This window comes from Delphinapterus leucas, chromosome 6 (assembly GCF_059928025.1).
Source record: "Delphinapterus leucas isolate spDelLeu-1000000601 "Yukka" chromosome 6, BTC_Dleu_Yukka2, whole genome shotgun sequence".
NCBI classification, from domain to species: domain Eukaryota; kingdom Metazoa; phylum Chordata; class Mammalia; order Artiodactyla; family Monodontidae; genus Delphinapterus; species Delphinapterus leucas.
Window position 1 is genome coordinate 74,270,287 of NC_143134.1, and position 26,408 is coordinate 74,296,694.

The window sequence follows — 26,408 nt, forward strand, 5'->3', positions numbered from 1 at the left end:
CTTCAGGTGATGATGTGTCAGTGTAGGTTCATCATTTGTAACAAACAGCCCACTCTGGTGCAGGATATTGATGGTGGGGAGATTGTGTTTGTGTGAAGACAGAGACTCTTATGGAACTCTCCGTTCTTTTCATTCAATTTTGCTAGGAAGCTAAAACTGCTCTAAAAAATAAAATCTATTAAAAATTGTACAGGCAATAGTATGCATGTATAAATATTAGTGCCGAAGAATTTTTTTCTGGAATCTCATGTTCTAAAGATGGAGCAGCTGTGAATATATGAAGTAAAAGAGCTATTTTATTTGTTTTTCCCCAAACAACTGTTTAACTGTTCACAGAGTGTAGAGATTTTGCCTGGGAAGATAGGGTGTGAAACACAGGCTGAGTGAGCCCCTCTTCGTGGGCTGTCAGCAATAGTAGAAATGCCCTAGGGGCTATTGGGATGAATCTGAAGCTTTGTCCTTGCTAGTGGAGTCTCCCTGTGAGGTGAACAAAACACATCCCCTAAGCCCAGCTTCCCCCAAGGCTAATGTTGACGGCTCAGCAGCGCACTGCCTTCCCTGTTCTCATTTTCTGTCAAGTCCTAAAGCCTTACAGTACATCCTGAACCTAATCCCCAAACCTGTGAGCCCCACGAGGGAGTCAGATACAGTCTCTATGCTCTAAATAGCTATTACTCAATCTAAGAAATGGGATGAGCAATAGGTTCAAAATTCATCACTTGTTCATCAGCGGTGTTGATCCCTTTAATATCCCAGCTAACCCTTGGTAGATGGGATTTCATGTTTTCAAATGTGAATTTGTACACACCGTTGACCACTTTAAAATTTTTATTTTTTTCTTATAATGAAAATAATATACATTTATTGTGGAAATACTGCAAAGGAAAAAGAAGCAAAACATTCGCAGTTCTACTGCTTCAGAGATAACACTGTAACAGCTGGGCGTGTATCCTGTTGATAACCTGTGCACACACATAAATACATATCTAAATGTGTTTTTCTACCAAAAAAATACTGAATACTCTTTTTTGGTAACCTGATTTTTTAACTTGTATTAAAATTGGATGAACATCATTCCATGTGTTACCAAAGATTCTTATTCAATATTTTATCTATCTACACAAGTTTTTGTATGGATTTTCCACCATTTCCTATTCTTTAACAATTAGTATTCATGTGTTACCAAAGATTCTTATTCAATATTTTATCTATCTACACAAGTTTTTGTATGGATTTTCCACCATTTCCTATTCTTTAACAATTAGTATTCATTTTTCAACTTTCCCTCTTCTTTTAGAAACATTTTTTTTTCCTTTTTATTATTTCTTCAACTTTCTCTCTCCTTTAAGCTGCTTTAGTGAATGTCCCTTTGACTAAAATTTAAGAAATAGAATAGCTGGGTCCAAAGCTGGTTGCTATTTTAAGGCTGTTGATTATTATTGCCAAATTATTCCACCAAACTGTACACATTTACACTGGTACTTTGCTAGTACTAGGTGTTCCCCTGCCCCTAATGAACGCTTGCTAATTTGAAAGTCCCCAGATGGGATTCCATTTTATGGACTTTTCTTTGACTGAGGTGAGATTGAACATTTTTTCAAGTGTTTTTGACTGTTAATATTTTTCTCTTGAAAATTGCTCATTTGTGCCTATCCACCCGGTTATCTGTTGGGGTTCCTCTTTTTCTGATTAACTTATAAAAACATTTTTAATATAAAGTCTATTAGTCCTGTCATATATAGTGTCAGCATTTCTTGCATCCATTTTCACTCTGTTTATAGTGGGGTTTTAGGAAACCATTTGATGCCTTTGTATTTTCTGCACTTCCTGTTGAATTTATCTGTCACGGATACGGCATTATAGTTCACTTGCCTTAGAGTTATTAAAAGGAAAGTTGTTTCCCCAAAACCCCCTCTAAAGCACATTATGAGAGTTCAGTGGAATCTTGTGTGTGTAATTGCAAGTCATCAGTGTCTCTATCCCCCACCTCAAACAGCTGTAAAGAGCACAGTTAATTTTTCTTGATCGTTGGCCCCTTATGAATCTGGGCAATGTTTAACTTGTAGGTGAGAATATCCAAGCCAGTTCACAATTTACTATGTGGCTGGCGACAAAGGGTTGAGGTGGGTTTGTGTGGGCTTTTTTTTGATTCTGCTAAAATAACTTTATGTCTCTCTCCCCTAAGTTATGACATCTTATCAGATGTCAGACTTATCATCTAATGGGTCTATCTCTAGGTAATGTAATCCAGCTGGAGATTCAAGGTATGCAAAGCCCATGTTTTAAAACAAAAAGGTATTTCTCTCTAGACAGTAAATAAAAGTGATTTTTTTTCAGCTGTAAAAGGACAAAGGATTTTGAAATTATCCCACTGGGCAGGTCTTCCTAGACTTCTTTTTTTGCACTAGGCCATGGAGCTAACCCAGCATCTTCCAAATTTCTTCCATTTTTGTAGCAGTGTGCAGAGTGCCTTGGATGGGACTAGAGTCACTCCATGCTGTGATGATTAAAAGCCCAGGGTCTTCTCAGGCTAGAAGATGTCTGGTTCTCACAACCAGACATCTAAAAGGGTCATCAGCAGACCATTGACCAGTGTATGGAGGAGTCAAAGACTTGATCATTTCTCCTTTTAAGTATCTTCACTGTCCTCTCAAGGTTGTATGTTTTTCTTTTTGAGGAAAAACATTTAACATTTAACACTGCAAATGTACCAAGAAGTATAAATAGTCCATAGCTTTGGTGAGAAGTTCTCAAAGCTGCCTAACTTAACTAAGGTATTGTTTCAGTCCATTTTCAAAGTTTAAACAGTTCTGTGTCATTGGGTCTTCCTTTCTGAGTTTCTATGTTTCATAGCCCTGAAACCCAAGTACTGTTGTCCATTCTTATTGCTCTATTGCAAGAAGAAATGATCCAACCCCTGGTCCCAGTCTCCTGGTCTTAAGACATTGCTGTAGCTAGAGTCAGAGGATGAAATTAAATGAATGACTGAGAACAATTTGCCTCAAAGCACGTTTTGAGGAATCAGCACCAGGTTGGTACTTTATGTGAATTACCAATAAGATCGACAACAAGACAACCGCTTGTGACATCCCAGTCATTGACCTAAATACCTGGGCATATTTAGTTACTTCATCATGATAGTAACCCATGAGGGAGGGGCTATTATTTCCCTATGTTACAGATGAGGACAGCAAGTCGCACAAAGGTCAGTGGCTGAGCCAGAATTTGAATGTGAGCAATCTGACTCCAGAGCCTACCCACTGAGTGTGATTAAATTCATATGACAACCCAACAAGTTGGGTGATGGTGTCCCCATTTTACAGATGAGAAGCTGAGACTCAGAAAGGTTAACAACTTTGCGATAACTTCTCACATTCCGGGGTAGTAGAAGAGTTTAGTTTTAAACCCTAATTCCAAAGCCTTCCCCATGCTTTTTCCATTATATCACCTTTCTTACACTACAACACATTCCTTTGTATTCAGGACAGAGCTTACAATTGGCCAATAGACAGATGCTTAAATGAGCCTCCAACATATTCCTCTGGGTTCTTTTTGCACAGGAAGCTACCTGTTTAGCCTGCACACTTTATCGTGTGAATGCCACAATATGAGCTGCCTCTCTTTCTATGTAAATAGCTAGAGGAATAAGCTTCCCAGTTCCTTCCTGCCTCAGGGACTTTGTGCTTTGTCCCCAGATCTCTGCATGGCTGACTCCTTCTTCTCAGGTATCAGCTCACATATCATCACTTCAGTGGGGCTGACCCCGACTACCTGTATTCGTTTCCTAATGCTGCCATAACAAATTACCAAAAACTGGGTAGCTTAAAACAGCAGAAATTAATTTTCTTCTAGTTGTGGAGGCCAGAAGTCTAAAATCAGGGTGTTGGCAGAGCCATGCTTCCTCTGAAGTCTTTAGGGGAGACTCTTTCCTTGCCTCTTTCAATGTCTGGTGTCTCCCTGCCTTCCTTAGCTTGTGGCAGCGTAATTCTCATCTCCACTTCTGTCTTCACATAACCTGCTCCTTTGGATTTCTCCTCTCTGTGTCTTCTCTTCTCAGAATACTTGTCATTGGATTCTGGGCCCACCTGGATAATCCAGGCTGATCTCACCCCAACATCCTTAACTTAATTATATCTGCAGGACTATTTCCCCAGATAAGGTCACATTCACAGGTTCTGGGTGGCCATATCTTCGGCGGGTAGAGTGGGGTTAGGGAGTATCATTCAACCCTACTCTAGGTAAGCTGCACTGCCCTAGTAAGGAAGCCTTTGCTGATATCGTGCTCTGTGACATTATCACCCAGTTTAATTTTTTTCATAGCTCTTGTCCTTATTTGACGCATGTTGTTCTTTCATCTACTCTTCTGTTGCCTCCCCGCCTACTTGAATTCAAACTTGTTGAATAAAGAGCTATCCTGTTCACTGCCGTATCCCTAGTACCTAGACCAATGCTTGGTGTACTGTAAGGATCACCGAATATTTACTGAATGAACGATACCATTAGTCAAATGTGATGTCAGCTTGGCTCTTGGATCCTTTCAACAACTTCCAGGATTTTATTTTACTTTTTGATATTGTTTTATGTTATTTGAATTTCGGTTGCATACTTTTAGAAATGCAAGTTTATTATGGGACATGGTTTGTTTTTTTTTTTTTGCGGTACGTGGGCCTCTCACTGTTGTGGCCTCCCCCATTGTGGAGCACAGGCTCCAGACGCACAGGCTCAGCGGCCATGGCTCACGGGCCCACCCGCTCCACGGCATGTGGGATCCTCCCGGACCGGGACACAAACCCACGTCCCTTGCATCGGCAGGCGGACTCCCAACCACTGCGCCACCAGGGAAGTCCTGTGGGACATGTTTTTCACACAATAGATAAATATATCCTACCATTTCAATGTAACACTCAAGTGCTAACTGGTCTTCATAGTTCATTTAGCTTTAACTTTTCCCCCGTGAACAAATCTTCAGCAGACTGTTCCTTTCTCCCATAGGCTCTGATCACCTCCGGGAGAAAGATGGCCTCTGGGCTGTCTTGGTCTGGCTCTCCATTATCGCTGTCCGGAAGCAGAGTGTGGAGGAAATTGTCCGAGATCACTGGGCCAAATTTGGCCGCCACTACTACTGCAGGTGAGAAGGGCAAGGGTCTCTGTATGGACCCTGGGAAACTGCTCTTAGAGAAGGTTTTTTTAAAAAAAAGTGGGCTAGAACCTTAGGAGGGAGGCATCTTTCAGGAAGGTCTGAGGAGCACAGACGCTAGAGCCAGATAACCCTGAGAGGTGGTAACAGTGGTGTCAAGGAGTACCCCTCCCCTGGTGACACCCCTCTGTCATCTTTTCATCCTGCCCGTACGGTGGGCAGCCATCCCCAGAGGGAATCTGAACTACAGAACCTTGAAAGGTCCTTTGGTGGCCATGAAGGTTGTACAGTCATACTGGGGGCTTTCCTTGTTGGCTCTCCACCCATAATTATCAAGGAAAGGAAGGCAAAGACAGAAGTTCCCACTAATGGTCCAAACTGTGACCAAGACGCCTGAGCTGGCATCCTCTGAAGGGACCACATGGCTCAGGAGCCCCAGATTTTGCTAAAGTTTTGTCCGCATGAAAGGAGTTACAGAAAAAAGAAATATTACCCTGGGAAGGAGGGAGGGGAAAGGTCAGTGGCAAAGAGCTTAGGGTTGGGGGTTTCTACCACTTTCCTGTTGTTGAAGCAAGCGATGGGGGCAGAGTCTTCTGGCTGTGTGGCTGCCTGCTAGATATGCTAGTACCAAGCCATGGTTTAGGGGGAGCAGTGGTCGGAAAGGATGTTAACTGTGGAGAACGTGGGATTAGGGCAGGGAATCCTTGGGTAGCCTCAGCGGCTCTCTGTGTATTAAAAACAGAGACGGTGCCTCATTGGCTTTGTTTATGAATAGTTAACTACTTGGGATGTTTGGTTGCGTTTCAAGAGCTTAAGGGACAGAAAGAAAGCTGTAGACTTCCCTTATAAGGTTATTGTTTCTTCTCTTAAGAGGTCATTTACTTAGATAAATATCAGAGAATAAGGAAGCCTGTGATAGTTTTCAGTAAAATCAAAGAGACTGCAGTACTGTGGGAAATGTAGACAGCGCCATCATATTCTTGGTTCCTGTTTAGTTAAGAAGGCTGAGGATGTGACAGGCGGGAAATCACCTCAAATTATTCATTGTGTTATAAAATAAGGACTCTCAAGGCAGGTGGGAACTTGTTTTATTCACTAGTATTTCTAACAAGTGCCAAAAATCCTGATTCCTGTGGGCTTTTTTGGCATACCAAAGGGACCAGTTGGCACAGCAAATCGTTTTATTGCCTGAAGCTGCTCCAAAAAATCCAACCTGATAAAATATATTATGACTGCCAACCTCTGGCTTAGTGAGATCGCTTTGAGTCAGGGATGTGCTCCTCATAATTTGTGGAATGATTATCTAGCTTTCTGCTAGCATTTTGAAGACATGGTATTATGATAAGTGTATCTGTAATATAGTTCATTTTTTTGTGGCCATGAGGTTACATGACAATTACTTTTTTCATAACAAATACCATATTAGAGAATATAATGCAGTGGAGGTATAAATTCTTGTAGGACTTTGAATTATGTTTCAGATTTCTGTACAAGGAGATCACAGAGATAAAGAAAAAGGCATGGGAATAGGTAGAATGAAAGTAAACATTTCCTTCAGCCTCTGGGAAAGATAGGTTAAAAGTGCTTGTGAAAGAAAATGATTTCTAGCCTGACTGCTTTCTTGGTGGGGAGGAGATAATTAAACAATTTTGGCTTAACTAATACTGAGCCTGAAGTTGTATCTGAGAACCCAGATGATTTTCCTTGTATGAGTGGACCCCAGAAGGAATTCTCCATTTTGAAATTTCTCTCCTCGAAAGTGTGTTGGTGGTGGTGATGGTCAGAGGGGGTTTTTTGGGGTAGTGAGGGGAAGGTAGTGCTAGAACCTGCATGTGCATGAAGATGAGCATTTGGGCAGCTGGTCTGATGACCTCAGCCATAGACTGGATGTGACCTGTCACATTAGTGTATTTTCTCAACTTCTGAATCTCTTTCAGTGCCTCTCTGTCGCCTGCTACACCCTCTTATCCCAACCTCCTGCCACCTCTCTGCTTGGCTAGGTTTTACCTTCCCAAAAAGTAATCTTTAAAGAGAATCTAGGATTAGAACACACACCTTGTGTAAGAGAGAACAGAAGAGAGGGGGGGATGCAGGTGCAGGGGACCCATTGTTAGTCATGGTATCATTCCTTTTGGCCAATACCCTGTTGTCTGCTGAAGTCCCAAAAGGTCTTGGGTGGAAAAAAGTAGTAACAACTATTCAGATCTTCCTTCTGTAGTTCACTCTGAGAACTCACCTTCTTTCCTGTTTACAGAGAGCCTAATGTGAGATCCCACCACAGCTGCGTGAGCACAGCTGCCCCACCTAGGGCTTCCTTCTTAAACAGAGCCCCGTGGGTGTGCCATAAGGACTTGGTCAAAACCATCTGACAATGGGAAAGACCCTTCCTTATGGCAGCGACTAAGAATAAAAGTAATTAATAGTTTTAAGCACTGGTGTCGGGCATTGTGCCAACTACTTGGTATGCATTATCATATTTAAACTCCACAACAACAAATGAGATAAGGGTTATTTTTAGTCTTTTTTTTTTTTCCCTAATCACCTCCCAGCCCCATTGTTATATTTGATGTTCTTGGCTAGAGGGACCTTTTTAATGGAACAATTGTGATATTTCTTCCAAGTTTCCAAGAGAGTTTTATGGTACATTGAATTCCCTTCCTCCTTCTCTCTTCCCCTGCCTTGATTCCTCTCACTCCTTCCTTTCTTCCTTCACATCCTCCCATCTTTCATTCCATCACTTACAAAAAACACTACTTGTCAGAAGCAACAGAGAACAAAACAGGTAAGATCTCTACCCTCCTGGAGCTTACAGTACTCAGGGGCAAAGACAAGAAATAAGGAAACAAATATATAAACAAAGTAAATACAGATTGGGGTAACTACCAAAAGAAGAAATAAAGGATGATAAGAGGCGGGGGAGAGATAGAGGGAAGCTACCTTAGATGACTGGTCAGAGAAGGTCACTTTCTAGAGGTAACACTAAATTTGGAAGCTGAAGGAAGGGAAAGTGTCAGCTATTTGAGTAGCCTGGGGAAGATTGTACCAGGGAAAGGAAACAGATAGCAAGAGCAAAGGCCCAGCGAAGGGAAAGGGCAAAGTGTCTCTGAGGACTGGAGAGGGGGCCCATGTGGCTGGAGCATAGCGAACCAGAGCGAGAGTGGGACAGAGTCAAATCAAGGACGTGGGCAGGTCAGATCCCACAGTGCCTTGTAGGCTGTGGTTAGGGTTTTGACTCTTGCTGTCAACATGACAGGCATTTTTGGAGGGATTTAAAGGAAAGGATTGGCACGATTTGATGTTTACAAGATGATGCTGGCTGCTGTGTGGGGAATGAGTGGAGGGCTGGCAGGGGGAAGAGGGGGGACCAGCTGCAGATGCTTCTCTGTGCTGTTCTTCTTTAAACAAACCAATGATTAAATGACCTTGAGAGGCCCACCCAGCTGCTGGTTCTCTGATAAGATTTGTGTTTATCCCGTGTCCTGCTCCTCCCTCACCAGGTTTGATTATGAGGGGTTAGAGCCCAAGACGACCTATTACATCATGAGGGACCTGGAGGCCTTGGTCACAGACAAGTCCTTCATCGGCCAGCAGTTTGCTGTGGGGAGCCACGTCTACAGTGTGGCGAAGACAGACAGCTTTGAGTACGTGGACCCCGTGGATGGCACTGTGACCAAGAAACAGGTACTTGCTATGAAATCGCCAGAACAGGTTATCAAGCAGAGGAGGGGTGGTGTGCGGTGGGGATGCAAAATATCCTGCAACTGGAGAGATCTTCAGCGGTGATCTGCTCCGAGCCCTTCATTTTACAGACGAGAGCCCTGTGGCCAGGAGAGAGGAAAGCCCTCGGCGAAGGTTACCTACCTCCCTAATGGCAGGGAGTGGATTAGAATACAGGGCCCTGGCTCTCTGTCCAGTATTCTCTCCACTTGGTAACTGATGGGCCAACACCACACACAGATTTAGACCCAACATTTCTTTCTGAAATGTTTGCAGCCTGCAGTCCCTCTATATAGTGGCCATGACTGGTGACAGATTCAGAAAAGTTTCCAAGAGCAAGGGATCCCTTTCCTTGGGACCCCCAGGTACAGGGATGTTTCACCTTTTATTACCTTATGTCATTACCTTATGTCAATGATAGGAGCTTAGCCAGATGGGTTTGTTACTCCTGGTAGGGGAAGAAACAATTGGAAATTTTGCCCCACAAACCCCAAAGTAAGATTTGTGGTGGAGAATTATATTAAATGAAAGATAAGTGGCAAAATCAACCACAACTTTTATTATGATCTCATCTCTGTGAATTGTATGAGAGATGTTGAAAGCTATTACCATTATTTTTCTTCTCAATTTTGTTTATTTATTGGCTATGGCAATGTTGGCCACTCTGGGAGCACATTTTAACATTTATAGTCTAAATAAGACACTGAGTAATGTTAAGAGAAGTTCCATTCTAAAATCCCCAAATTCTTATCTTCTTATACGTGCTTCACCAAGTACAGACAACAAAATAAATCAGAAGCTGTAGGCTTTAGGGGACTCGAGGTAACGGTAGATATTGCTATTTTTATTTTGACTAGTGTTTCATACATAGTCCTTGCCCTAGGGTCCCCTGACTTGCCGATGTTCCAAAGCCCATTACCCTCCTGTTACTCTTGCTATATTCTCCCTCTGGTCTGCTTAGTTTTGTAGAGATCTTTCATCTCTATCAAAATGTCAGTCTTTCATTCTTGAAGGCCTTCCATGGCTGGACAAATTCATTACAGTCTTACTTTGGAAAGGTGTAGGGTAGTGGAGAAAATAGTGTTTAAGAAGTTTGAAGACCCAGAATTGAATCCTATCCCTGCCACTTATTAGTTGGGAAGGTTGTTGGGTTTCTTTGAGCCACAGTTTCTTCCTCATCTGTGAAACATCTATCTCACAGAGTTGTTTAAGAAATAGAACGAAATAGCATACATAAAAACTCCTAACCTTTACGCAAGGCTTTGTAGTTGTGATTTGTTTTGCACAAGGATGCTTTCTTGTAGAATGGATTGAATTCTCTCCAAAATAATACCAGTGAATCCCTGGAGATATGAAGCCAGCACACAGCACATGTGCATCTTTGAGCCTCCATGTCTCAGATAATCTATTCCAGTTTGGTACCATATTTTCACTTCTGTTTCACACAGGGTCCTCAGAACAAACTTCCCTAATCCAAGACTTATTTTGTTGTTGTTACTGTAGAATTTAAGAGTCGTAAAATACATGCTTTCTAAAGTATCCCTGAGAGGTTTTTTGTTCCCTGATGAGGAAGGCTTGAAAACTATTCCTTGAAGGGAATGTCTAGTCATTGTTAGGTTCTGGACCATATCAACTCATGCAGAGCTTGTTTGTTGAGCTCATTTGTTTTGCTGTTAAATCTACTAATACTCTACCTTGTTTCTTCTTCAATGCACTCAGCATTTGGGTGCTTTTTTTTTCTTGGCTTTTCTTTAATCATTCACACCAGGCTAAGTCCTCAACTGGATCTCAAGTTTGGACTTCGATTTATTCTGTGTTCCTCCCCTTCAACCCTGAATATTGGTTTCTATTTTTACTCCGGCATTTATTGATGTTTTCCCCATACTCCTTCATCTGTCCTCAAAGGTGACCATAAATAGATAAGTGCTACCAGGACCTGCTCTTGGGAGTTTCTCAAGTAACAAAGGAAGGGTAGTTGTTCATCTTCCCGGATTCCAGGACCCAAGCGATACCTTCATTAGCTGGTGGCCCTGAGTCACACTAGAGATTCTTGCTGGTCTGGGTTTGGCTCAGTGAGGGTTTTGGGAGATCAGTTAACACTCAGCGGCATCCCTATTGTCAGCAAGCCACAGATGGTTCTTTCACCACAGTTGTTCCTGTTGGAACAGAGGGGAAATTCCTCCACAGGTGTGGCCATTGCTAATCTTTCACCACTGAGGACCATGTTTCAGCACTCGTGGAATGTCAGTATTATCAGCATTCACCTCAGGGGACAGTTGAGTCTGGGGCATAGTTTATGCAACGTTGTTGCAAAATAAACTATCCATTCCTAAAAGACATATTTGAATTTAAATAAACTAGTATTATTTTTAAATAGTCATAAAGTGCTTTGGTGCATTCATTCAGTAGGTATTTCTTGAGAGCCTATCAAATGCATAGTATTGGTTTTATTCATGGTGCAGTTTTTTAATATAAATATATAACTGCTCTATTGAGATATAATTCACATAACATACCGTTCACCTATTTAAAGTGTACCATTCAATGGTTTGTAGTACATAGAGAAAGTTGTGCAATTGTTACCACAATCAATTTTAGCACATTTTTAAATCAGCCTCCCCCAAGATAAACCATCTACTCTTTAGCTATCATCTCCCTTCTAACCCCTGGCAACCAATGATCTACTTTCTGTCTCTATAGATCTTCCTATTCTGGACATTTCACATAAGTGGAATCATATAATATGTGGTCCTTTGTGACTGGCTGCTCTCACCTAGCACAATGTCTTCAGGGTCTATCTGTGCTGTACCATATATTACTACTTCATTCATTTTTATTGCCGAATAATAATTCCACTGTGTAGATAAACTACATTTTGTTTATCCACTCAGTTGATGGACATGTGAGATGTTTCTACTTTTTTACTATTATGAATAATGCTGCTGTGAATATTCATGTAAGTTTTTGTGTAGACGTAGGTTTTCAATTCTCTTGGGTACATACCTAGGAGTGGAATTACTGGATCAAATGGTTAACTCTCTGTTTAACCTTTAAAGAAGCTGCCAGATAGTCTCCAAACACAATTGTACTATTTTACACTCCTACTGGCAGTGTATGAGGGTTCCAATTTCTGCACACGTCCACCAACCCTTGTTATTATGTTTTTTCAATTATAGAATACTGTAACTTAAAAATAGTCTACTATATTATGGGTTATTTCAAAATTAAGATACAAGGAGACTTAACCTCCACAAGGAGAAACAGAAGTATGCTTCACCTAGCAAAACTGAAAGGAAACATAATAATGTAACATCTCTGTTTGCTGTCGGAGGCCGATTGCTATGGTTTCTCCAGTGTTCTGTCATGTTGGAGTCAGACAGACATAGGTTTGAAGGCTGACTTTGTCACTGCCTAGATTTGTGGCTTCGGGCATGTTACTTAACTTCTTTGAACCTCAACACAGTGAAGGGGAGGGGGAGGACGTGCTGATAATTACCATATAGGGTTATGGAGAAGGTTTTAGGAGAAAGACTTATAAAGCCCCCAGGCACAGTAGCTAGTACTCATTTGATGCTCAAGAAATATCAGTTCCTTCCCCCTTATCAGAAGCCTTAACTTGACTGCATGTCAGTCTGAGGAAAGGGCGTGAGTGGCATTTAAGTGTATAGGCTTAAAGTCAGATTGTCTTGGATTTGAGCTTCGGCTCTGCCACCTCCTGGCTGGGTGATCTTAGGCAAGTTACTCATCCTCCCTGTGCCTTTCTCTCCTGTCTGTGGAAATAGGAATAGTAATTGTGGCTAACTCATATGGCCATTGGGAGAATTCAATCAGATAATAGATATAAAGTCCTAGTATCTAATAAACATTAATAACTGGTTAACTAAAATAAGTTATGCTAAAAGAGCATCCTTGGGAAAGAAAGATTTTGGCATTTAATGAACCATAAATGATAAGCAAAGCAGTGGGGAAGAGCATATACAACAACAAGTTTGCAGGGTGTCACGCGAAGATACGGGAAGGCCCCGTCAGTTTCTGAGCTATCTGTGAATTGATTCTAACTCACATTTCTCTGCCTCCCCCCATGGCCCCCCACCCTCCATCACACATACATTTTGCTTCAGAAAGAAAAAGGTTTTTTTAAGGCAGCTCTGTCCCCTTTTTGTCCTTGATTTGAGGTCAGAGTCAGGAAGCAGACCGTGGGAAAAAAAAAAGCTGTTTTACATGTATCTCTAGAGATAAAGAAGAAATGCTTCTCCATCCAAAATGAAATGAAAATCCTGTTGTGGTGATAAGCCATCCCTCCCACCCGCACCCACCATCTACTCCACTCCTATGGAAATGTTCAGCAAAATCTATCCTGCCGGGCTTCCCTGGTGGCACAGTGGTTGAGAGTCCGCCTGCTGATGCAGGGCACGCAGGTTCGTGCCCCGGTCTGGGAGGATCCCACATGCCGCGGAGCAGCTGGGCCCGTGAGCCATGGCCGCTGGGCCTGCGCGTCCGGAGCCTGTACTCCGCAACGGGAGAGGCCACAGCAGTGAGAGGCCCGCGTACCTCAAAAAAAAAAAAAAAAAAATCTATCCTGCCTGTGAGATCCTGTGGAGGTCATTCAAAGAGCAAGAAGGAACCCCCTGAAGTACTCATCCCCTGATGTGAATTCCCAGGGACCTCACTGGCCTCACTGTGGCCTGTCGGGTCTCATGGAACTTACTATGGCTGCCTCCAAGTGTCTGATATTTTTGTGACCTTGGGTGCCAGGAGAAAAGTTGATGTGTGTCTTCCATTAAACAGAACCCAAGAGAGGCTCTGATTTAGAAATAGCAATTGAGAGGCGTGGTTCAACAATTGCAGCTCGTCTTTCTGTGGTCCCATGAGGATGTGTCACTTGTTATTTTCTGGTAAAATCTAGTTACATGAATGAATGATGATGGTTTCTTCAAATACGAGTGGGAAAAATAGCCAGTAGCTACTGTGAGAGTAGGGGAGCAGTTGGATCAAACTGCTGACTAATTTAAGAGGTTCTTGATTTATGCCTTATAAATAGATGGGAGAGATGAGGAAAGGTTAGACGGCTCCTTAAGGCATGAAGGGTGGCCCAGTCTTTCCTCAAGGATGGATTCATTGTGCAAATATCAAGATTTTCCATGGTGCTTGGCATGCTCTCTCTTCCCTCAACTATCACTTTCCCCGGGAACATTATCAATACTCAGATTATCTGTTAGTGTTTTCCTCCCCATCTCATCCTTCTAGCCCTGACTATGAGACTGTCCGGCTTTGGGAGAACGGATGCTCCAATGCCGGTGCTGTGAAAGAAAGACAACTTCACAAATGGTACCAGCACTGAGTGATGGCATATTGCCACCAGGGTGGGCATCAGTCCAGAACTATGACCTGTATTTTGAAGATTAGCTTTGAAGTGAGAAACCTTGATACTTCAGGAGCAATATTTAACCAAACAAGTCTCTCTTTATGTCTCATCCAACTCCTTTATTTCTATTTAAGAGATCAAAACTCATTAAATTCTATGAGTGCTGAAGTCATTTGCAAGTAAAAGTTCAGCTGACATTTTTAAAAAAAAACTGATGTAAATAAATGCATACCAGTTAGCTGATGTGGAAAACCAAATCCAATTTGATTATGTCAGACTAACTTTGAGCTTATTAATACCTCTTCAAGTTATGCAGGCTGTGTGGAAACATTTTTGATGTTGTCCTTAACCTGGAAAAAAGAACCATTTGAAATTAGTTCAGAGACAAAGCACACTTTGAAGACTGATTCTGAAGTCAGTTTGCTTTTAGTGTTGTTATTTTAATATACAAGAAGGTGTCTGTACTTCTTAATTTTGGTATTTAGAAATAATAAAGAAAGTGAATTGGCAATCTTGAAATCACATTTCAGTCTGACATGTGGTGCTTCAGTATATACTGTGGTGTTGCCAACTCCTGGTCAACAGATATAGAGAAGTTTACTGAGGCCTCGTCTCTGGTGGCCTCACATGAAGGCAACTGAACAGTCTTAGCTGGAAAATCTGGGGCCCCAGAGGGGCTCTCTACTCAGAGTTAACTGGTCATCCTTTAACTTCAAGCTTCAACTTTTATTACATTCCAATCAATGAACCAAGTGAGAGACTGTCATATTAACAATCCTTGTCCTATAATATGCCATTTGCTAGAGTGTGCTTTGGGCATCTAGAAGTAGAATTTAAGAAATCACTTCAGTCAGACTGGTTATCCCACCTACGGAATTTAGCTAAATCTGAATGTTAGTACCTATTAACAGTCCTTGAGTGACAGAAATGTTTAGGGAGTGAGGTGTAATCGTTAAATGTATACTGTGATCAAACCTGGGTTAAAAAAATCCTTTTTACGTTGCAAGTTGTGATGTCTAAAAAAATTTCCCTTAATAAATACACCTTCCTTTCCCACCTTAGTACAACATGGTGAAGGTAGTAGAAGTTTGATTCATTCATGTCTGCATCCATTTAATGACTATTTTCCAAACACCTACCACATGCAGTCAGCTTCCTGGGCATTGAGGATAAAACAGCACACAGGACAGGACAGCAGGGAAGGCAGACTGACATTAATCTTGTAACGACTACAGAGTTTGTTTAACAATATTACAGAGAAATCACTTATTTGGAAGTGCATAGGAGAAGGAACAAACCTAGACTAGGGCTCTGGAAAGCTCTCCATGGGGAGATGATACTTAAGCTGGGTCCTGAAGAATGGTTGGAAGCTGGCTCTGGCGAAACTATCTTATCAGACTACATGCTTTTCTTCCATCATATGTACTTAGACAGTTGTTTAGCTTTCCAGAGAAAGAGCTGGGTTTCCTATGGGCAATCACATTCCCCATGGGATGTTACAATAGCTGTGATTATGATTCTCAACTCCAGTGCTCATTCTACAACACTGTAGTTGTGGGAAATAGAGACAATTGGGCCTCTTAGTAGGATACCTCGAAAACTATGGATTAAAAAAATTTTTTCCTAATGGCTACTTTTCCTATGATTTTGCCTATTTGCCTTTCAAGGACCAAATATATTTTCAGTGCTTTGTAATGACCTGTTGGCTGATTTGGAAACAGAGAGAGGGAGACACTGTTTTTGGCTAGTTGGGAAGTTCTGACTCCCCTGCTTCCGATTTGTTGGAGTTTTGTTATAATGAATTACCTTCTCCTGACATAATTGATTGCTTTAGGGCTATCTTCTAAAATGTTGGTAGTAGAATCCTGCTAAGATGTGTGGTAAGAATCTAAGCATTCTGGAATGGCATCCCAGTTACTTCCTACTGAACTACTAATGTCTGTGTGTAGTCCGGAGGGCAACCATCACCAGGAAACATAAATATTAAAGGAAAAAGCTGCAAACTATCACAGGAACTGAGGGAGGAAGCTACCCCTGTTGTCTGGGTAAAGTATGTCTGAATCCCAAATATCCCAGAACCGGGCCTGGTGTTGAGTGAACAGGCATCAGCAGCCATTTTGGCCATTTTGGCCAAAGACCCAGGGAAATGGAACATGTGGGACCTAGTTCCATTGTTCCAGACTTGATAGTTAGAATCTGGGTGAGGACTAATTTATGTTTTCACTTCCCACTTCGCTTCTCATCACCTCATGTGGTTTTTGCTGGATGTGTGTTGTAAAAGTGCACTTAAGAAGCCATTTGACCTTGATTTCCCCAGATAATTATTTGCAATTGTTGGCTCCCAAGAGTGCTGGTTGGTTGTAAAAAAAAGGCTAGATGAGAATTGCTCCCAAGGGCAGGGCAGCTGGGTATGGCTGTGTAGTCAGTGCACTGCACAAAGGCACGGGCCTAATGCTGGAGGAGAAGCTGAAATCCAGACCAGCCAAGAGGAAAGATGCTCTCCTGTAATTTGTCCACCCAGAGAGGGCATTGCTTGTAATTTATATGAGGGCATGGTATTCACTAGCAGCTGCCCAGCTCAGCCACTTGTGAACTCATGCTCACAGCTAAGTCTGTGACTTAAACAAAGAAAAATGGGGTAATTCTAGGTGATTTTTTTCGTGGCAAGAAATGTCTGTCCAATCCAAATCTTCTGCTTTATAAGCTGCATGCTTTCTTCTACAAAATATGGTTCAGATGTTACACAGCGATATTTTCACCTTGAAGCGTTCCAGATAAATCGTTGGGATTTCCTGTGGGAGATAACATCTGAGTTAATCTCACAGAGTCACTCCCTTCCAAGCCTGTCCTGTCTCCAGGTTCATATGCCTGGGGTGGCCAACTGACTGTATATGCGACATTGTACCAGATTTCAGGGCCATATGCTGTTTTCCCCTGGAACTCTTCCTAAGTCGGTATTCAACTAGGTCAGATGCTGCCAAATAACTGTTGGTAATGTACAGTTCCTCCTTCCCTGCCTGGCTGCAACATGTCCTATAGTCTCCAAACTCACATCTGGCAGCTCTGCTTGTACTTAGCAACTTGCAGATTTCCCTGCGTTGATTTACACAAGGGCTTAAAAAAAAAGAAAAAGAAAAACAACCCAAGATTCATTTATCAAACGTTTATCAGATACGTACTCTACAAAAGGCTCTGTGCCAGTTTGCAGGACCATACAAAACATATGAGATATGGTTCAAATATTTCACATGAGAAGCAATGTATGGCTCTCAGAGGTTTCATATGGTTCAACCTAAAATTATAAGCCTGCAGTGAGAAGACATAGGCTGAAACCCTGGCTCCTCCATTTACTGGTTGTGTTACTTTGAGCAGGTTTTCTGACTTCCCTGTTCTTTTCAGTAAAAGGAGGAGATGGCCTGGATGACCCTGAGGTCCTCCTTTCAAGACCTTAGGATTGTAAATTGACCATCCGGGAAAGAGAATTTTATTGCCAGGAAGCCAGTTCAGTGGGAGATATGGAGAAGATAAATGGTAACAGATCTTTGTGTTTAGTAGTGATTTCAGAGGACATGGCAAAGTTTTAAAAATAAAATTAATCTTAATCCTGCCTAATTTAAAAATAAGTATGTAGCATCGCACCACAAACCATCGCCATTTAGGCTTTATTTATATAGTGATTTATAATTTTCAAAGCACTTTTCACATACATTTTCTGATCTGTTGCTCACAACAATCCAGTAAGCCAGGGTGTATTATTTTTCATCCGCTTTTTAGGAAACTAAGGCTTAGAGAGCTTAAATGACTTACTCAAGACCGCCAGCTAACAAGCCAAGCCAGAATTTTAGCCCAGTTCTCTAGTTATTCCTATATTGTTTCCAAACTCCGCAAACGGCAAACCAAAGAGGGGGCAAATCTGAGGAGGAAAAGAAATGCTACAGAGATAACTGGAAGCAGATTGCAGGATTTTTGTGTGGAGCAGTTCTTTAACCATTCTTTCTCATTGGGACAGAGCTAAGGTGGGCAAAACCCCACCCTGGTCACTGAGGCATACAACTATGGCCACTCAAAGGGTTTCCCCTGGGCTGGAAGTGCAGTGCCCTTTGTGTACCCCACACCATACTTAACATTATCTTCTCATGGAAGAGAGCATCTTCATCCCTTCTTTGAGCTTGGGGCTGTTGTGTCATCCTGGAAATTCCCGCTCCTATAGCTGCTATGGTTACGGTGGTATCGTGGATTCCTTCACTGTTGCTTCAGGAATTCCTTAGGAGATTGTGCTAGAAACAATTAATGTCAGATGCTCAAGAGGAGATGCTTCTAGTGGTTCTGCTGCTGACAAGGCGCTAGGAGGAGGCTTTCAGGACTCAGCAGCAACATGATGTTTTATTAGGCCCCTGCGTTATGGCCTCCTAAGATCCCAGTCTGATGGTAGTATATGCAAGAAACCTCAGATCTTAAAGGCATCTTCCTTAAGACTGACGTGTGGTATAGTCAGTCACTTGGTACATGAGGGAGGTGACCTAGAAAAAAAAGGCTACGACAGTGCTGTCCGCATTTGGCTACACATTAGAATCACCTGGAGAGCTTTTACAATCCCAGTGCCCAAGTCACACCCCATACAAATTAAATCACAATGTCTGGAGTGAGAGCCAGGTACCACTAATTTTTTAAAGACCCCTAGCTGATTTCAGCGTGCAGTAAATTTTGCAGTCAATAGGCTAGCTAATGATTTGTCCAAGATCACACAGCTGGGGACAGGAACTTACCATGGTTCAACTCCACTGTTTTTAGCTAAAACCGACCCTTGCCCTAAAAATGAAGGATGAGTAGACATAGTATCTTTCACAATTGCCCTTCAAGGTGAATATGTAGCCCCAGTTCATTAGTGAAGAATATGAGTGTGTTTCCAGTTGGCCTTGTTACATGTGGAAGGAGGCCTTCCAGTAATGCTCACACCAGCTGTTGGACATGTAATGACATTCATTCAACAAGTGTCTATGGAGGGCCTACTGTGTACCAGGCTTGTCCTAGGCTGTATCAATAAATGGTGAACAAGGAACGTAAGGGTTTTCCCTCCCAGAGCTTATCAGCTAATGAAGGACCCAACGGCATAATTCAGTGATTCCAACACTTTAGGGTTAAGAGTGTAAAGGGAACTTATTTTATTCATTTGCACTGGGCCTTGTTTCTTCAAGAGGATTTGTGGCAGCAAACACACATAATGAAGTTGTTAGAATATAAATAAGAAACAGAAATCAAGACTAGGGAAAATATAAATAAGAGTAGAGAGTCAAGAACAGAAGAAGAAAAATTTTAAATTATGCAAGTCATAAGGATCCACTTGGGCTGAACCTCAAATTTGGCATTCAGTGTCCTGGCAGGCATATTAAAAAGGAAACTATGGTTAGTTATAAAGTTCTTGTTGTCAGAAAGAAAAAAAAAATACCATTTCCTCGGGGAAGGAAAGGCTTTCCTAACAACTTGGCTCTTGAGGGGATGTCTAATGTGGAGCTTCATACAGTCTCCTATAGTGACTGCGAAAAATGGATTTTATAACAGTGCCTTGCAGACCCTGCAATAAAAGTGAGGATATAAAACTAAAATGCGATTTAATAAATCTGTTCCTGTCATGAGTAGGTGATCAGAAGTAAGTTGATTTGGGCCAAATATATGTCCAGATGAACCTATGACTGGAAGGTGAAGTGCCTGGGGGATACCCTTATAACAGTCTTCATAGTTTCTCTCTACTGGGATTTCCATAGGCATACGGTTATATTTTTCATTTTCTGGGGTAGAGTTGAAGGGTAAGTGTTCCATGTTGTGGATAATGGAATCGTTTTTACCAGGGATCAGCAAACATTTTCTGTAAAGGGCCAGATAGTAAATATTTTAGCCCTTGTGGGCCAGACGATCTCTGTCATGGCAATTCAGTGCTGCAGTTGTAACACAAGAGCAGCCACAGACAACACATAAGTGCACGGGCATGTCTGTGTTCCAGTAAAGCCTGATTTATAAAAACAGGCGGCAGGTCAAATTTGGCTGACAAACTATATTGCCAACCCCTGGTTTAACCTAAAAAATTTTCTAAAGCCAAGTATATTATTGGTATTCTTTTGTTGGAATTATGGAACATTTCGAAACTTGGCAAGTCGTGGTCAGTGGTTACTTTGGCCTTATTATTTAGTTGATAGCAGGTGATGATACATGCTGGAGAGAACATGGTTCATGCTGAGGCTACAAATTCATTAAGCTCATTGGCACAACATGCAGACCCCAAAGCAATCCAGCACAACTATTCACACATCCAAGTGACGCTCAGCAGACATGGAACTAGGGTCGTTGCAGAAGAGAGCTGGGCTGGGTCTAAACATTTTTTGTTCCATGTGGAGAAGGAGAATTGTTATGGTCTTCATTGGGAGGTCTCCAAAGCAACATGGATTCTCTATTAAGATCTCATGGTTCCTTAGGACAGAGAGAAGACACTGGATTATTTCCAGCAGGCTGATGTGTGCTATTCACTCCCTTATCATCTTTTCGAGTGCAAAATCTATTCCAGGCTACCCGATACAGATTCTAACCAACCTTCCATGAGTACAGCCAAAGATATGGCTACACTTAGTGAAAAAACAAAACAAAACAAAACATGATTTCACTGTAAAAGGGGCTTAGTTATGAGCAGATAATACATGTCGAAGGTTTATCACGGCCTGAATTCTTAAGTACCCCCCACTGGCCATAAACTAATCTGGGAAGTTAATTGTGTAATGGAGCTACTTTAAAGGGTTAAGTCTGGGAAGTCCTCAGAAGAGGTGGCTTCAAGTGATTTAGTATCTGCAACAACAGGTGCTTTAGGGCTTCGGCCTTAAAATCTGTAAAAACATGGCTGTGGGGCTTCCCTAGGGGCGCAGTGGTTGAGAGTCTGCCTGCCAATGCAGGGGACACGGGTTCAAGCCCTGGTCTGGGAAGATCCCACATGCCGCGGAGCAACTAGGCCCCTGAGCCACAACTACTGAGCCTGCACGTCTGGAGCTTGTGCTCCGCAACAGGAGAGGCCACGATAGTGAGCGGCCCGCGCACCGCGATGAAGAGTGGTCCCTGCTTGCCGCAACTAGAGAAAGCCCTCGCACAGAAACGAGGACCCAACACAGCCAAAAATAAATAAATAAATTAATTAATTAATTAAAAAATTTAAAAAATATATATATATAAAAAAACATGGCTGTGAATACAATGGTGGAACCAACCTTTGGGGCTTCATTGTCAGTCTGAACAGAATTTGGTATACCATACTTTCTGGATAGCAGGGAATTGTTTTGTTTGCTCTGTTGGGAATTTCCTAACTATTCACTTCTCCAGCAGCATAAGGTGGTTAAGAAAATAATTTTGCTCATTGTGATAGAATATTTCAGGCTTATGGAGAGCAAATACTGTCTTTATCTTCATATACCCAGGGCTTAGCCCTGTACCAGATCCCTAAGGGTTGCTGTAAAATGTGTGCCTAATGAATGAATCCCAGACAAAATCGACCTGTTTGCATAGCTAGTGTCACAGAGTGATGGGCTGCCAGGAAAGGACATGGCTCCTTTTTATTACACAAATTGTGGCAGACATTGAACCCTCCAAAAGAGACTAAGCTTTTTGTTTGGGCATTGGAACAAACCATGCCTACACAACTTAAAAAGCAGAAAACCACACAGATGGAATCGTAGTGTTTCCCAGCAGACATCACCAGATGGGGGAGGGAGTAAGAGATTAGCGATCAAGTTCATGTGGCATGTATGAATATTTTTAATAATGCTATTCTTAACAAGCAGGATTTGAGGCCAGAGACGTTTCCAGGGTAAATTTCTTAGGGAAAATGACTGGTATCAAAGTTGCCTGAGACTTCTATTTTTTCAGAAGTAACAAGTGACCAGACATATTATTTTGTTCCCGGCTCTCTTTCTTCTCGCCCCTGCCAGTATGCTTATTTATAACAATAACTTTCACAGTTGCCTTAAGAAAACCAATTTCCTTCAACAGAAGTCACAACATGATCTTACAGTCATACTTTATTATTTTTTTTTTTTTTTGCGGTACGCGGGCCTGTCACTGTTGTGGCCTCTCCCGTTGCGGAGCACAGGCTCCGGACGCGCAGGCTCAGCGGCCATGGCTCACGGGCACAGCCGCTCCGCGGCATGTGGGATCTTCCTGGACGGGGCACGAACTCGCCTGCCCTGCATCGGCAGGCGGACTCTCAACCACTGCGCCACCAGGGAAGCCCCAGTCATACTTTTTAAAATGTTGCTGCCACTAATGAGAAGAGATGCATAGAGAATAGTGACATTCCGAGCCAAAAATCAAATCCTGGGCAGCAGTGTGAGGTGCTGCCACAGCTCTGCCCCGACCCCACCCTGGTGGCCAGGTCTTACCAGTAGGAAGGAAGGAGAGAACCAAGAGGATGAGGACGTACACAGAAACCCTCAGAACCTGGCAGATGCTCCTGAGCATTTCATTGTAGGCTTCCATGGCTACCAGAGGAATGTGGGAATGAGGACAGAAACAGAGCGGAACTTAAGCAAAGTCTAACATCATGTGGGGGTAGCTTTAACACGGGTAATTTGTCATACTGTAATAGATAAATTGCCTACCTGACTGCATTCAGCAGGTTCATAAGGGACAAACTTTGGCCCCAGGGACATTTATTTATTTTTTTAAACATCTTTATTGGAGTATAATTGCTTTACAATGTTGTGTTAGTTTCTGCCGTATAACAAAGTGAATCAGCCATATGCACATGTATATCCCCATATCCCTTCCCTCTTACATCTCCCTCCCACCCTCCCTATCCCACCCCTCTAGGTGGGCACAAAGCACCGGCTCATCTCCCTGTGCTATGCGGCTGCTTCCCACTAGCTATCTATTTTACATTTGGTAGTGTATATATGTCAATGCCACTCTCTCACTTCCTCCCAGCTTACCCTTCCCCTTCCCCGTGTCCTCAAGTCCATTCTCTACGTCTGCGTCTTTATTCCTGTCCTACCCCTAGGTTCTTCAGAGCCAGTTTTTTGTTTTGAGATTCTATATATATGTGTTAGCATACGGTATTTGTTTTTCTCCTTCTGACTTACTTCACTCCATATGACAGACTCTAGGTCCATCCAGCTCACTACAAATAACTCAATTTCGTTTCTTTTTATGGCTGAGTAATATTCCATTGTGTATATGTGCCACATCTTCTTTATCCATTCGTCTGTTGATGGACGCTTAGGTTGCTGCCATGTCCTGGCTATTGTAAATAGAGCTGCAATGAACATTGTGGTACATGACTCTTTTTGAATTATGGTTTTCTCAGGGTATATGCCCAGTAGTGGGATTGCTGGGTCATATGGTAGTTCTATTTTTAGTTTTTTAGGGCACCTCCCTACTGTCTCCATAGAGGCTGTATGAATTTACATTCCCACCAACAGTGCAAGAGGGTTCCCTTTTCTTCACACCCTCTCCAGCATTTATTGTTTCTAGATTTTTTGATGATGGCCATTCTGACTGGTGTGAGATGACATCTCATTGTAGTTTTGATTTGTATTTCTCTAATGATTAATGATGTTGAGCATCCTTTCATGTGTTTGTTGGCCGTCTGTATATCTTCTTTGGAGAAATGTCTATTTAGGTCTTCCGCCCATTTCTGGATTGGGTTGTTTGTTTTTTACTATTGAGCTGCATGAACTGCTTGTATATTTTGGAGATTACTCCTTTGTCAGCTGCTTCATTTGTAAATATTTTCTTCCATTCTGAGGGTTGTCTTTTCGTCTTGTTTATGGTTTCCTTTGGTGTGCAAAAGCTTTTAAGTTTCATTAGGGCCCATTTGTTTATTTTTGTTTTTATTTCCATTTCTCTAGGAGGTGCGTCAAAAAGGATCTTGCTGTGATTTATGTCATAGAGTGTTCTGCCTGTGTTTTCCTCTAAGAGTTTTATAGTGTGTGGCCTTACATTTAGGTCTTTAATCCATTTTGAGTTTTTTTTTACATTTTTTTCTATTTATTTATTTTTTTACATCTTTATTGGAGTATAATTGCTTTACAATGGTGTGCCAGTTTCTGCTTTATAACAAAGGGAATCAGTTATACACATACATATGTTCCCATATCTCTTCCCTCTTGTGTCTCCCTCCCTCCCACCCTCCCTATCCCACCCCTCCAGGCGGTCACAAAGCACAGAGCTGATCTCCCTGTGCTATGCGGCTGCTTCCCACTAGCTATCTACCTTACGTTTGGTAGTGTATATATGTCCATGCCTCTCTCTCGCTTTGTCACAGCTTACCCTTCCCCCTCCCCATATCCTCAAGTCCATTCTCTAGAAGGTCTGCGTCTTTAGTCCTGTCTTATCCCTAGGTTCTTCATGACATTTTTTTTTTCTTAAATTCCATATATATGTGTTAGCATACGGTATTTGTCTTTCTCTTTCTGACTTACTTCACTCTGTATGACAGACTCTAGGTCTATCCACCTCATTACAAATAGCTCAATTTCGTTTCTTTTTATGGCTGAGTAATATTCCATTGTATATATGTGCCACATCTTCTTTATCCATTCATCCGATGATGGACACTTGGGTTGTTTCCATCTCTGGGCTATTGCAAATAGAGCTGCAATGAACATTTTGGTACATGACTCTTTTTGAATTATGGTTTTCTCAGGATATATGCCCAGTAGTGGGATTGCTGGGTCATATGGTAGTTCTATTTGTAGCTTTTTAAGGAATGTCCATACTGTTCTCCATAGTGGCTGTACCAATTCACATTCCCACCAGCAGTGCAAGAGTGTTCCCCTTTCTCCACATCCTCTCCAGCATTTATTGTTTCTAGATTTTTTGATGATGGCCATTCTGACTGGTGTGAGATGATATCTCATTGTAGTTTTGATTTGCATTTCCCTAATGATTAATGATGTTGAGCATTCTTTCATGTGTTTGTTGGCAATCTATATATCTTCTTTGGAGAAATGTCTATTTAGGTCTTCTGCCCATTTTTGGATTGGGTTGTTTGTTATTGAGCTGCATGAGCTGCTTATAAATTTTGGAGATTAATCCTTTGTCAGTTGCTTCATTTGCAAATATTTTCTCCCATTCTGAGGGTTGTCTTTTGGCCTTGTTTATGGTTTCCTTTGGTGTGCAAAAGCTTTGAAGTTTCATTAGGTCCCATTTGTTTATTTTTGTTTTTAATTTCCATTTCTCTAGGAGGTGGGTCAAAAAGGATCTTGCTGTGATTTATGTCATAGAGTGTTCTGCCTGTGTTTTCCTCTAAGAGTTTGATAGTGTCTGGCCTTACATTTAGGTCTTTAATCCATCTTGAGCTTATTTTTGTGTATGGTGTTAGGGAGTGATCTAATCTCATACTTTTACATGTAACTGTCCAGTTTTCCCAGCACCACTTATTGAAGAGGCTGTCCTTTCTCCACTGTACATTCCTGCCTCCTTTATCAAAGATAAGGTGACCATCGGTGCGTGGGTTTATCTCTGGGATTTCTATCCTGTTCCATTGATCTATCTTTCTGTTTTTGTGCCAGTACCATACTGTCTTGATTACTGTAGCTTTGTAGTATAGTCTGAAGTCAGGAAGCCTGATTCCTCCAGCTCCGTTTTTTGTTCTCAAGATTGCTTTGACTATTCGGGGTCTTTTGTGTTTCCATACAATTTGTGAACTTTTTTGTTCTAGTTCTGTGAAAAATGCCAGTGGTAGTTTGATAGGGATTGCAGTGAATCTGTAGATTGCTTTGGGTAGTATAGTCATTTTCACAATGTTGATTCTTCCAATCCAAGAGCATAGTATATATCTCCATCTGTTTGTATCATCTTTCATTTCTTTCATCAATGTCTTACAGTTTTCTGCATACAGGTCTTTTGTCTCATTATGTAGGTTTATTCCTAGGTATTACCCCTGGGACATTTATTAAATATCACCCCATTCTTGTTACCTTTACCGCTTTCTTATTTCTACATCACCAGACCAAGGGATCTTGAGCATCTGTTCATAGTTTTGCTCCTAACCCGCCCCCAACATGAACCAGAAGGCAACAGAAATAGAATAGAGACAAATAGATAACCTTAAGTAACTTCTAGGTTTACCTCACTGTCCTGTTTGGTGTGTGTAGAGAGCCAATTATAAATTGTCACAATGCCGAGCATCTTTGGATGATAAGAATACGCCAATCT

At 41.8% G+C, this 26,408-nt stretch overlaps 1 protein-coding gene across 1 annotated transcript in view; it reads left to right on the forward strand.

Moving 5' to 3' along the window:
• The window catches only part of PGM5 (phosphoglucomutase 5), a 191,819-nt gene that overhangs the window by 128,424 nt on the left and 36,987 nt on the right, over positions 1–26,408 (forward strand). Inside the window, exons 8-9 of the mRNA XM_022573561.3 lie at positions 4,993–5,128; positions 8,635–8,818. Of these exons, the coding sequence (XP_022429269.1) occupies positions 4,993–5,128; positions 8,635–8,818 (320 nt within the window). The remainder of the gene's footprint in view (positions 1–4,992; positions 5,129–8,634; positions 8,819–26,408) is intronic.